The sequence below is a fragment of the Nomia melanderi genome, chromosome 4 (assembly GCF_051020985.1).
Source record: "Nomia melanderi isolate GNS246 chromosome 4, iyNomMela1, whole genome shotgun sequence".
Lineage (NCBI taxonomy): Eukaryota > Metazoa > Arthropoda > Insecta > Hymenoptera > Halictidae > Nomia > Nomia melanderi.
This window is the reverse complement of record NC_135002.1, coordinates 13,700,057-13,713,140: the sequence shown is the minus strand read 5'-3', so window position 1 is coordinate 13,713,140 and position 13,084 is coordinate 13,700,057. Positions and strand designations below refer to the sequence as shown.

The 13,084-nt window shown below is 36.6% G+C and overlaps 1 protein-coding gene across 3 annotated transcripts in view; it reads left to right on the top strand.

Annotated features, from left to right (window-relative positions):
• nrm (neuromusculin) overlaps positions 1-13,084 on the top strand; it is a 414,776-nt gene that overhangs the window by 375,991 nt on the left and 25,701 nt on the right. The window contains exons 17-19 of one of the 3 annotated variants that reach the window (XM_031972985.2): positions 3,855-3,891; positions 10,000-10,409; positions 12,443-12,550. The exons of the other annotated variants lie outside the window; for them this stretch is intronic. Coding sequence (XP_031828845.1) covers positions 3,855-3,891; positions 10,000-10,409; positions 12,443-12,550 — 555 coding nt within the window. The remainder of the gene's footprint in view (positions 1-3,854; positions 3,892-9,999; positions 10,410-12,442; positions 12,551-13,084) is intronic. 3 annotated transcript variants of the gene reach the window in all.

Sequence of the window (13,084 nt, the reverse complement as noted above, 5' to 3'; positions counted from 1 at the left end):
TATCTATAAAGTTCGTAAAGAACTTACTATTAATAAAAAAGTTACAAAGCATTTGGTAACAGGCCTATTATTATTAAAAACAATTACGTTATTTTAAAAATATCTATAAATTGAATGACAAATTTATTATTAACGGGAAAACTATAAAGCATTTGATAACAGGCTTATTATTATCAGAAAACGACAACTTTATTTTAAACATATCAATATATTTAATAATAGACTTATTATTGACAGAAAAGTTACAAGGTATTTACATTATTGCTCGATCTTTGGTCGCCAAGCGATCCTCGAGACTGCAGAATAAGGAGAACGTCGATTCCAAGTTTGCTTCCAAGTCTCGAAGACCGAAGAGTTCGAGCGTATTTGATTGAGCCGGAGGTGCTCGATTGTTTCGAAACGTTCAAACGTCTCAAGGCGTACGAACTTTAACACACGCGAGCTTCTTCACATTCGAAGACCGTTCGAACTTATTCGAATGATGCGTCATCTACGCAGTACGAACGCGTTCCAATCCACTTGTTCATTAATCAGTCGCTACTCTCAATTAGCCTAAATTATCACATCGAGGAATCTCCTTTTCAAAGAAATATCTAAATACCTGCGTAACTTTGCTAATTACCACTAAGAAAAATATTACATTTTATCAGGACTGATTATTTCATTAAAATATATTAAGCAGCAATAATATATTTGAATTTTTCATGTATAATGATACAAGTTGATCTCATTAAAAATCGTATTATGAACATTAAAACTAAAGAAATGAATGAACAGATTAATTGGATGTATGTAACAGATATTTAAATCATATTTTACTTCGCTTCTACTTCATGATGAAACTTGCACAATTTTAACGATGATATATTTATTCGTACAGCACTAGTAATTATCAGAAATGATTATTCATTTGAAATATATATTAATTCAAAATTAGATTTAAACTTAAATAAATATAATTCTGTGGTACAGAAGCAATTTGGTATGCGCATGAAATATTATTTATTACTTATTATTATAATTATAATTATTAATTTAATTATTTTTAGTAACTATACAAGAATGTGCATATTTTAATTGTGATATCTTCAATAGATCTTCGCACGGAAATTGAAAACATGTAATGCAAACTTGTCGTAAAACGATCTTAAGAAAATCACACTCAATTGATCTCAATAGATTAGTCAGAGAATTCCATAATAATTGTTCTTGCAATGTATCGCAGAAAATCCCCATGACAGGTCATACTCATCCCTTTTTGACACGAGATCTCGTTTCATTGACATTCATGCACTTTACTCGCACCATTCTTGACATTGTCCATTCACAAAATAAAAAGCACACCGTACATGACTATCGACATAACAATTCGCGACATGACAAATATATACACGGACATATCGAGATTGATAACCAGGTCGTAAAATTTGTTATCGATTCGAATTCTTTTCGAGGCCGTTTCAGTAGGTTGTCAATAGTAAATTCTCAAGAGTGATTGTCATTTAAATAGATCGCATGTTGCTTGATTACAGCAAAGTGAAACGCGTAAGCTTGCTAATGTCTGAAAGTAACGTTTAAATGAGAGCCAACGAGCGAGCTTCCGTTGTATAATAAAATCGTTCGTTTTCGAGTAGCATTGCTCCGCGTAGAAACGAAGAAATTTATTAAAAAGTTCTCTACTCAGTACAGTACAAAGGATAAACATTGTGTAAGATATTGAATCATCGTCCGTCATTGAAAGTACATTTTCTATCATTTTGACTGACCGTAGCCATCGAATTTAATATTTCGTATTCGTAAGAATAAAACGATCGACGTATTAAAATATATTTTAAATATATCGGAATTCCTAATACTCATTTTTCAAGCATGAAATCCTAATTTTCTGTTGAATTAAATTTGTTAATAAATGCCGTTAACTGTTACATTATATTGCAAATAAAATTCCCTATATAATTCATATTATTTTCCGAAATTAACAAGTATCTGTTCAACAATCTTTTATAATTGAAACGAAAGAAATTAAAAAATTTTTCTTTTTCTTTTTGTTTTTTTTATAAGTTTTATTAATACTTTAGAATGTTTACGCTTTATGTAACAAAAATGATGTGAAAGTAATTAGAGTAGCCAGATAAGATTTTCATGCATCGGATTCGAGGTTGTTCAATAAAGAAAAAACAGCTTCGTGACAGAACCTTCAGAGCGTAATTGGATGGCTGCAGTCAGGTTTGCATCAACCATGCACCCGCATACATTACTTTGCGTTGTTATTATCGTTCATGCTAGTTTACAAAGAAAGCATGTCTATTATGTTACGTAATCGTGTAAAGTAGATGGACAATGCGAATTTCCTATTTGGATGCGAAAGACAACTACATATACATGTACAAATTATTAAATATGCGAACCGGTGGCGTGTTGCTGTGCGAACGAGGAAACGCGAAAATTTTATCGATTACCTCCTGGACATTTCGTGCGAAGAACGATCAGCAACAATTTCTTTCGCCGTAAAGAAGTATCGTCATTAATTCATACCGTATACTAAAATATTAATTAACCAGTTAATTTTAATCGTCCATGCAATCGTGCAATCAGTCGACTGATTTTAAATAGCATTTAAAACTAAAGAAACGTTCATTGGATTTCAACTGGCCATTGCTTTCATTTAAATACTTTAACTATATCACTGAGACAGTTTTACTGCCGCGCATTAATGAACATTTAATTTGAACGGGAAGAATTGCAAATGCAGTGAATTATATCGTTTCACCCCATTTAAAGCGTTCAAACGATATTAACGAGATGTTCGAAAGTTTTGCACGCGCCCTTTATCAGTGTTGATTAATAACAGAATATTCTCGTCGAATTTTATCATAAAATTATTGTTCGTTTTAATTATTCCCCTAACACGCGTCTTACTTAATTATTTCACGTTTAATGAATAAAATCCACTTCGCTTCAAATGAAATTGTGCATTGCATTTTTAAACCGATATGCACATACATTATCGATTACTCGCTGGATCGGAATCTGTGCCCATCAAATATTTATACTCATTTCAAACAATTTTCATGCTTTCATTTTACGAATTCCACTTAACACTAAAATTACCGGAAGAATCAAGGTAACCCATTACAGAAATTTTATAATATTTTATAAGTATTTAAATTATGAAGATGTTTTTGCGAAAGATTTTCAATTAAATTTCTATATTTACGCAGACATACGATTAGGAGGCCCTTCGAATCTCAAGACATTGTTCCAATTTTTATAAAAAGCCGAAAATAAGTCACTCTAATTGTTCGGTAGTTTTAGTGTTAAATTCTAAGTGAACACGAACAATATTAAAAATCAAAGGCCCATCTTTTCTCCGCTATCAACTGGAATCTTATCACTACTAAAACACGATCCACAAAGTTCTATTCCTAAAGGACGCTCGCGCAAGTTGACAAACATCGCACCGGAACTCGCGGTCGGCCAAATGAAAATGTTCAGTAAATCTATTTTGCATGCGTGAAACGGAAGAAAACTAAAGAAAATGGGGGAAACGCTGAAGAACGAGGAAAGTGATCGTTCGTCGAGAAACGCGGCTCGCGAAACACCCGGCCCGCCAGAGTTTAACACGATATTCCGGGAAGTTAGCCGGCGTTAATTAAATTCACGCCGTCGTAAACTTCAAACTCGAAAAGAACGTCTCCAATTAAACGTAAGACTTCAGGAGGTTTTCGAGCCGGTAGTCCTCGGGGGCACAGCAGCTGGCACCGGGTCTCGTTTTCGGTAGTTTCTCACTAACACAGAAAAACTGATTCGTTTCTGCTCTACTTTTTAATTTGGACTTGGTAAACAAAACACAGACAGTAATCGGGTGGTCGAGCTGGAGGAACGCGAACAGTAAGTACGAAATACAACGCATCGCCGTTGCTATACTACTATTCTTTTCTTTTCTTTTCTGTTTTCTGTGTACGCTTTCTTTCCTCCTTTTGGTCTGGTCCTCTACACCCTTTCTTTTTCTATTCCATTAATCTCGACTCGTTGGTTGCCTCTCCCTCCTCCGTCGCACCTCCGCCAGGCCGCCGCTCTTTCCGTTTCGTTTCGTTTCCCGTTTGCCCGCCTTCCGTTCGCGCACCAGTTTCTCTTTATTTCACGGAATTACTTTGACTTCCGACAGCTTGGCATTCGCGTCTGCATGGGCTGCTCTATTACCGAAACGTGCTTCTACTTGCCGAAAAGTGACTGACAATTGGAGTTTTCGCTTTATGAGACACATTCGCGAGCACGTCGCACCGGTATGCTAAATAATCCAGTATTGCGGTGCTAACCTCCTGCACGTTGCGTAGGATGTTGTTAGTTGTGTGTATACGTCGGTTGCAGTTTCTTTTCTCGTGAAGATTCAATTAGAACGAGGCTATTAACACGATCTTCGGTGATCTTCGGACACGATTAATCGATCGAATTCACGCGTGTCAGCTTTCACGTGATGCTTTAATTTCCTTTGATTTCAAGAAGATTCTCTTTGGGATTGAAATGATGATAATAATCCCAAATAAGTCGACTTTTTATATAAGATTGTCTTATCTTCTGTATCTTACTGTTACTTATAAATTCGATACGAAAGAATAAAATGTAAATCGGTTTTCGAATCTCTGACATGAGAAAATAAAACTTGAAACGATGCTTAGTTGGTTATCAATAATCACAGCAGAGGAAGAAAACATGACAAATTTTAAATACTTTAATCCCAAGATTGCCAATAAAAAAATGAATCCATGAGTAACGAGAAGTTAATTATAATTTTTTCAATGTTGATTCAACGTGTATCACATTATTCTACGTGGTATACAAATATTTATCGAATACTAACACCATTTAACATTTAAATCGAATATAAAATGAATCGTCCAATAATAAGAAGCAGAATAACCAATAACACTGTTTCATATACTCTGTACAACACGCAAACAAATAACTTCACTAGTAAACATCTCCCCATACTATTTGCCCACGCCTACCAACGATATAAGTTATTCGTGTGATCTTTCTCGTTAGTTCCGAGACAGCGGTGAAGTTTCCGTTTAATCGTGTAAGGTGTTGAATGTACGTATTATTAGGACAATGATTTACCGACTTTATTGGTGTGAGTTCGTGTAACAGCTACCCCCACAATACGTGTAGTGTGCACGAGATTGTCTCTGATCTCCAATCTCACAGGAAGTCTGCACCCCCTCCCCCTCTTCACCCCTCTCTCATTCTCTCTCACTCTGGCGCACAAACACACTCCCTCTTATGCTGCACAGTGGCTGAATGCATGTTCCGTTGTATACTTTAGTGACCACTTCCGACTTATAATAGTTTACTGTCGAAGTCTGCGTAGAGGTAAGGCAGGTAAGGGGTTGCACGTGCAAATGTATAGGGGTGGCGTACAGTTCTTTGTTATTCGAATGTAGCACTGCCGCGGTTGTTGCATAATTTAGGGTATGATTAGTTACGCTGGCCGATCTCCGTTACAATGGTCCCGGTTCTATTCCGGCGCAGCGACAATTTCCGAGGTGAAAGGTAGGTGAAGGGTTGCATGCCCGATGAGTGGAAAGCTCTCTCTTATTGAGTTGGCTGTCGTTCAAGTCGTGACCTGAAATGGAGAATCCTTTCGATTATATGAATTTTTCGGCTCCCCGCTCTTGACTGTCGTCGTAGGAATGTTTAGAACGTTCGTTAATCATATGCGAGGTTGCATGATAAATAAACATGAGTATAACGATTATGGAAAGTGTCGGATCACGGGGAATTCAGTAGGTCGAGAAACGTGGGAGTTCTGATCGATAGCAGTGGGTCAAGGGACTGTTTTTGTACTCGATTTGCTGCAAGGACTTTATGCAAAATGGCAGTGTATCGTGCAAGGATATGCTTGTCAACACCAAACGTACCGTAACCGATTAAATAACCGTTTTTAAAATTTCGATTAAATAACCGTTTTTAACATTTAACGTTATCAATTCTCATATTGCTCAATTAATCAGGTTTTCAAGTTTCCTCTTCCTTTTGTTTTTATTTACATTGAGAAAGATTTATCGTCTAACTTGTTTACCTTTGTTTCGTAACCAATTATTCGACCGGTTACAGTAGGAATAGATAATTATATAGAGTACTGGTATGTTTAGCGTTAAGAAACGTTGATAGTTTAGGAAAAGAAAGCAGAAAGTATGGAAATCTTGTGATCGAGGAAGGATTTGTGAAAAAACGGAAGTGACGTTTAAAGTAATGTTTATTCGCAATTTAAATCAGTTTTAATTGTATCCTGTGCTGTTGAACGTATTATTGCTTCTAAAAAGTAAATATTGTAGATCTAAAAGTAAATGTGTAGATGGAAAGAAGGAAAATAAAAAATCTTACTTACTTAAATCAGTGACGCGTTGGATTAATTACCTTTAATGCGATTAATATTCATATACGATATTCGATTCATCGTTTACGCGAAAATGGCTGTATTTTCTGATAAAAATACAATAAGTTTTCCACTCTGCCGATTTTAACGCAACAAGTTTCACTTGCGCCGTTCCTACCGATTATTCAAGGAACAATTTGCATTTCTCTCGCTCACGGTGTTCCCCCGGGAAAAGAAAAATCATTAATCCAAACTGTTCGAGTACCTGAAACGTTCGGCGCCGTTCACAAGAGCATTCAGATTCGATCAATCAAACAACTGCCTGCCACAATATTTCGAAATTGAATAGAACGCAAAAGAAATAAAGGGGATATTCTGGAAATACTTGGAACGCGATCCGATTGTCCCAAAAGTTTAATTAAAAAGTTTCAAAGAGCCGGCGCACAGCCGGCGCGTAACGTTCAATAGATTACTTTGTACGGAGTCGGGCAGAAAGCAATCAAAAGGATTCTCCTCTTCAATTTTTATCTTGGGTAGTAACCTTTTTTAAGTGCTGTGTCCATATTCTCCAGTAGTGTTATTCGAACGTCTTCGGGAAGCTCGGGACAAATGTCTGATCAGCAGAAAGTCGATATCGTCCCTTCGGTTGAAGCGGAACGAAACGAGCGATCCTCCTTATCGTACAGTCGTGAAAGATTGAAAGATACCTCCAAGATAAATGTCTTTCATTTGCAATCTCGCGCCGTTCCCGGTTTTCCTCCCGAGCATTCAAGTTTTAATGTTTTAATAGCCGAGCAACGGAGGACCAACGATTTATACCGGCAGCGGCAGCCTCATCTCCACTGCTATTTTTACTTTATCGATTCCAATAGGAATTTACTTCTCTCGTGTCCAAGTGAAATGCATTTCTTCCGATAATGGGGACTGCACGCTCTCTGATTTGGCAGTTTTCGAGAATACTAAACGGAGAAGATTGTGTTACGAACGCTGCGAAACGGTATTTTTCAATTATAAACGGGAATATTTCTGCTGATCAAACATTACGGGATCGGAAGGATGTGATTCTTTGGTATGTGAGTCGAGTAATGTGACGCAATGGATCAGTGATTAATGCATATCGTACGATCGATTCGTATGAATAATACATCTGCGGCACACGTTTGAAGTATATTGCATTCTGTATATTATTTTGTAATTTTGTAAATTCTTGCATGTGGTCTCTGTATTAATTGTTACTTTGAGATTAAAATAACTTTTATTCGAATCGGCAGTGCTGGGAGCACGATTCGTTGCGTCGCATCGAATTACGTTATAAATGTTTTTGTTTTAAACTTCTGAGTGTAGCCGCTGTCCTCCCGCAAAGAACTCCTCATACTTTCTGAACCACAAGTAATTAAATTCCATTAAATTACATTGCCGGGAATTATTCGGTCATGCTGGAATAAAAGGCAGTTTCCGAAGAACGCTGTTTGCACTCGGAATATTAAAGCAACTTCGACTGTAAATATGGGAATATTAGATTTACCAGAGGTATGTCGTACTTATTATGTCTAATAAGCAAAAGTCATTAAATATGGAAAATTAAATGAGACTTTTCGATGTTGAAAACAACAACGTGAGATTCCATTTTGTATGGGAAATGTTTTAATGATAATATTATGTTCAAATGTTAATACGCAATTCGTTTCAATTTTTGAGATAGCCGTATTAATTGCGATGTACATCTGAATCGATTATTTTGAGAACAATGTGCCATTGAAAAGGAATTAAATCATAGTGATGTCAACGAAAGGATCGATGTAACAAATGAAAAAATTCCATTCATTAAAACCTTCGCTTTTCCTTTTACTTTCTTCGCATTCGTAACATACACATCGAAGTACTCAGAAATTTGTTAGATTGTGTAAATACCCTTTGAAAAGAGGGTAGTAATAAATAAATGAAACAGATAATAAGAACATTCTGACAAATTTAAAAGCATCAAGTTTTGCGAATATTGCCACGTAGAAACATTCAATTTTTCCGTGATTTCACATTTTATAAAGAAACATTAAGATTTTTCTATTACACAACAGGATAACGTTTCAACGTCACAAGTAGAAGATTATTTATTAATTATTCAAAGAAAAAAACATTGTAGGCGACCTGTTATATGCTATCATTAATCATCGTCTTTCAGTTGATTAAAATATTGCTCAGCTGTCAACTATAATAACTATCTTCAACAATGTAAGTGGTTGATTAGTTCATTAATCAGAGACAGCTATCAGACAGTCACAATTAACTATTCCAAGTCGGTTCTTTCGTTGACTCACCGCACAGTGTGTCCACGCTTGAAAGTAACAGAAAATTATTTTCTAAAGTGCCAATATTACATTAAGCATTATTAAACATTATTTTTCAACGGAAGAAATTTAGTGAAACATTCTATAGAAATATACATATTCTATAAATTCGAACAAATGGAAGGCTCAGTAGTCAATCAGTGCAAGTCACATTTTCATTTTATATACTGTAAGAGTTTTCATTGTTCAAACTTTGGATTGCTAAAGCAATTGAAGGCATTACATGCAAAGTTAAATCTCAAGTAAGGAGACAGTAAATTTGCATTGATAACTGAAAGTTTTAACAATAAAAATCCTTTTTAAACGATCCAAGTAAAAATGAGACAGCAATCGACTTCAGATCCCTCCAAACATAACCTCGCAAACTTTCCTGCGATCAACACTAGATTTACGGATGTTTACTGTACAGTTTATTTTATCGTTCTTAAAAAATTGATATTCGTTTATTTCGATCTTAGGAGTTTAAAAGTGGATAACTAATATACAAGGTCGATCACGAAGCGTGATTAGCTTTGATTATTCTGCTGCTAGCGGTTCAATCGGAAATATCGTTGGCTAAAATAACATGTGGTTCAAGGTGAGTTTTAAGATAACTTTACCAAATTTTTTGTCAACCCCTTTTTTCAGAGTTATCAAGGTTACTTTCAGTACACACAGGTCACGAAACACTATTAATAATCCACGTTCAATATCATTTAATGTGACTCAAGGTACAGAACGAAATGTTTACAAACAGTACACTAGGGATCAAGTCAATAACGGACTAATACTAATCTACCAACAGGACTAAAAAATGTACAACAGTGTTGCATGCTGTTCCCTTTTAAGAATCTTTAAGAATCTCGTAAAATTCTTCCAATTAAAAGTTTTCGTCAGTCTTTTTAGGTTTAGAAAAAAATATTTGTTATAATTTGCTTCGAATTCGTCTCAGTATTCCCCAAAAAGATCAGTGTAAAAAATTGTAGATTTACCTATAGAAAACTGAAAGTGACCTTGATAACTCTGAAACAAAGGGATTGATAAAAAGTTTGGTAGAATAATCTTAAAATTCTCCGTGAACCATGTTATTTTAGCTAATAAAATTTCTGTATAGTCAACTAGCAGACAAAATAGACAAACATTTACCAAACAATGTTTATAAAATTAAATATGCGTTAAGTTGACTCATTCTATAAATCTAGTGTTATACACTTTCGACGATAATGTCCTGTAACCACGAATCGTGGACACACATCAGTAGACCTGAATCTGGTGTGAAACGTGATCGTTGCACAGTCCAGACGGCGGGCCACCGAGTCCAACGGTGTCCTCGCACTCGGCCCAGGTTCCGGTGCACCCGACACCAGCGCCAAGATGGCCGCTGAAACCCGGTGTGCTGGTGCACATCAATCGGACCCATAGCCTGCGGTCGGGTCTTAGCGTTCGCAATAGCGAGTCCCTGCGAAACGAATTGATCGGCAGACAGGCCGACGTGCCTGTGACCGATCGATTCCTGATGGAAGCGACAATCACCAAAGTGCCGGCCAAAGTGTTCCGCCGGCGGAGGGAGACCGCGCAGAGGAGCCTGACTGTGACCTCCCTGAACGATGAGGGTATGCTTGCCAGGGCTAATAAGATTAAGGCCATGTTTGGAGTGCAACTTAAAGAACAGGCTACTTTGCCCGGTATTTCTAGGGAAAAGACAGGTAAGTCTGCTGAGGATACAGGGACGAGTATCGCTTTAATTTGTGCATGCCTGAGACGTGGACACTTGAACCATGTCGACCTTTTACCCAGGGTACGACGCGCCACGCGGCTAATCCGTTAATTTGTTCGACCCTAACTCCGAGCTGCAGACTGTGGCAGTCCCGCGTGACGAATTAAATGCATTGATATAGTACTTTCTTTTTGTTATGGTTTAACCTCCTAGCTATGAATTATATGAAAAAATAGCAGTTTTTGTGTAACGAACTGATTTTTTTATTTAAATCTAGTGTTACTTTTAATTTGTTTCGCTTTTGCGGTAGCTGTAGGTACTGTGTTTGACGAGTCAATTGCCATCGCGTCCTTTTAGGGACACAACGTTGATCCATACTTTTAAACAAGGTATCACCATTACGAGGTTAGAGGACACTTTTGATGTATGATACCGTTCGTAACTTTCTGCAGCACAAACTGTTTAGGAAAGGTTAAATTGAAAGTGATACAGTTGGGTTTACACTATTTTGATACTGGAACATTCACGTGCAACAATATGGTTAATAAACCAATCATGCAATAGAATATAATAGATCGCAATATTCTCAATTCCCATTTCGATGATTTCAGGTTTACTATACTTTATATTTCAGAATAATATGGCAACGGTATTTATTACGATAATACCAATCTCGAAGTTAATGCATTTGTAACTTCTTCTTATCAAAAGCAAAGCACATTAATGCATCCAGTGTAACGGAAGGAGTCACAACAAATTGCAATTTGTCGCACAATTTACACATTGCAATTGCATTATGTTCAGCCGCAGTGCTGCCGATACTCATTGAAGTATGCCGAATATTTGATAATGCTGAGTGTATTAAAGGGATTCGATGCTCGTTCGTACGAAAAATTGCGCAATTTCGTGTATCAATTCGCGAACGATAAAAGCGGCCTCGGTTGATCCTTTGTAACGAATTGCCATTAATTTCGCGATTATAGCGGTTAGTGTACAATAGCGTCGTTCCGAAGCTTGCAACGCGGAATATTTAATTACGAGAACGAATCCGCGCGGGGGGGTGGGTCTTGTGAAATATAAGGCAATCGCACGCGATAGGTTTTACGTTGATCGCAGATTTCCCGATCATAGAATACTCCGCATAAATAACCGCGTACACACTTTTCCCATTTAATTCGTTCTCATTCGAATTAGTTACGACACGTTCGATAGCTTCGACTCGGCGTCCATCGCTCGGAGGCTCACGCGGAACCTATTAACTTCAATCATCGCGAAGTCGATGAAATTGGGTATCAAAGTAACGCTCGCGAATCAGAGGAAAAAAAATGATACGACATAAAATTCAACAGGTTTTCAATAAAAACTTGTTTGCACGGGACTTGCTTTATCCTGATACATTTTACAGCGCGTTAATGCTTCATCGGCAGTTACTTGCGTGTTTCTTTTTCCTTTTTGTTTATAAAGTTCATTCGTCATGGGAGCAACAAATCCGGTAACGTAATCACAAAGGTACGATTTATATCGGATATCGAAGTGTCCATAGAACCGATTTTGCCTGAACTTTACTTCAGGGCACCATTTTTTTTAAAACTATTTTTACATTTATTGATAGTGATTGATGAAGAAATTTTATGATGTCTAAATTTTAAGTTTCAGGTTTAGGAATTAGTTCACAAGTTATACGTATATAAAGTTAATGAATAAATATAACTATATAATAATATAGGTCGATTTTGATGATTCTGAAATATGTTGTCAAGGTTATTATTTTGAACGACTTTTTCCTCGGTGAAAACCAGTGTTTTCTTTTAGTTTTCAAAATGTTCACAAGAAACCAATAAAAGTTTAAACTAGATTTGAAATGTTCCCGAAGAATTGTATGCAGGAATCGTTATGTAGGTGAATGCAATAAATTATTGTCAATGTGTCGCACGTAGCAGGCAGCAGCACGGAGAAAAATGCTTTATGTGTTCCGTGTAATTGCTTCTTTTTTGTGTGTTTGTGTTTTTGTTTTTGTCTTAGCTGTGACTTACAAAAGAATAGCGCCACGGCAGAGGATATTGCATGCGGAATCGTCGTGCGAATTGAATCGGGGCAACGTCTCCCGTAAGCGAAAAAAGCCGGGCGCAGGTACGTAATATCTAGTGTGTAACGTGTGCACGGATCGTGCGTGAACTTCCGTCAGCCATTAGAAACGAACTGCTCCAACTCTGATGCGATGATATTTAGCCGCTTCGTGAATCGGACACTGTATCACAGCTCGAAATGTTTGCACGTACAGGATTGCTATTGAAATACTGCAATGACTAATACTCTTACTATCTAGAAAATTTATAATCGGACTGCGGATCATTATGCATATTCGAAATTTTCGCAATATAATTATAACAATAGAATTATTATATAAAAAGGTTCTTCTTAATGAATGTTATAAAAAAACTCTGCACTTTATACGTTTCATATATTTTCTGGTACTGTGTGCATTTTGTGCAATTTTACACTATCGAATTTTTTATAAGTGCATCAAGATACGCAGTCTGTAATTATTTCTTTTAAACGATCTATGAATTGAGGGCTAAAAATTAGAAATAACGATGGTAAATTTTTTTTCATTAAGAACACTCACACTCGGAGGAAGGTAGTTTAATAACAATATGTAGAATA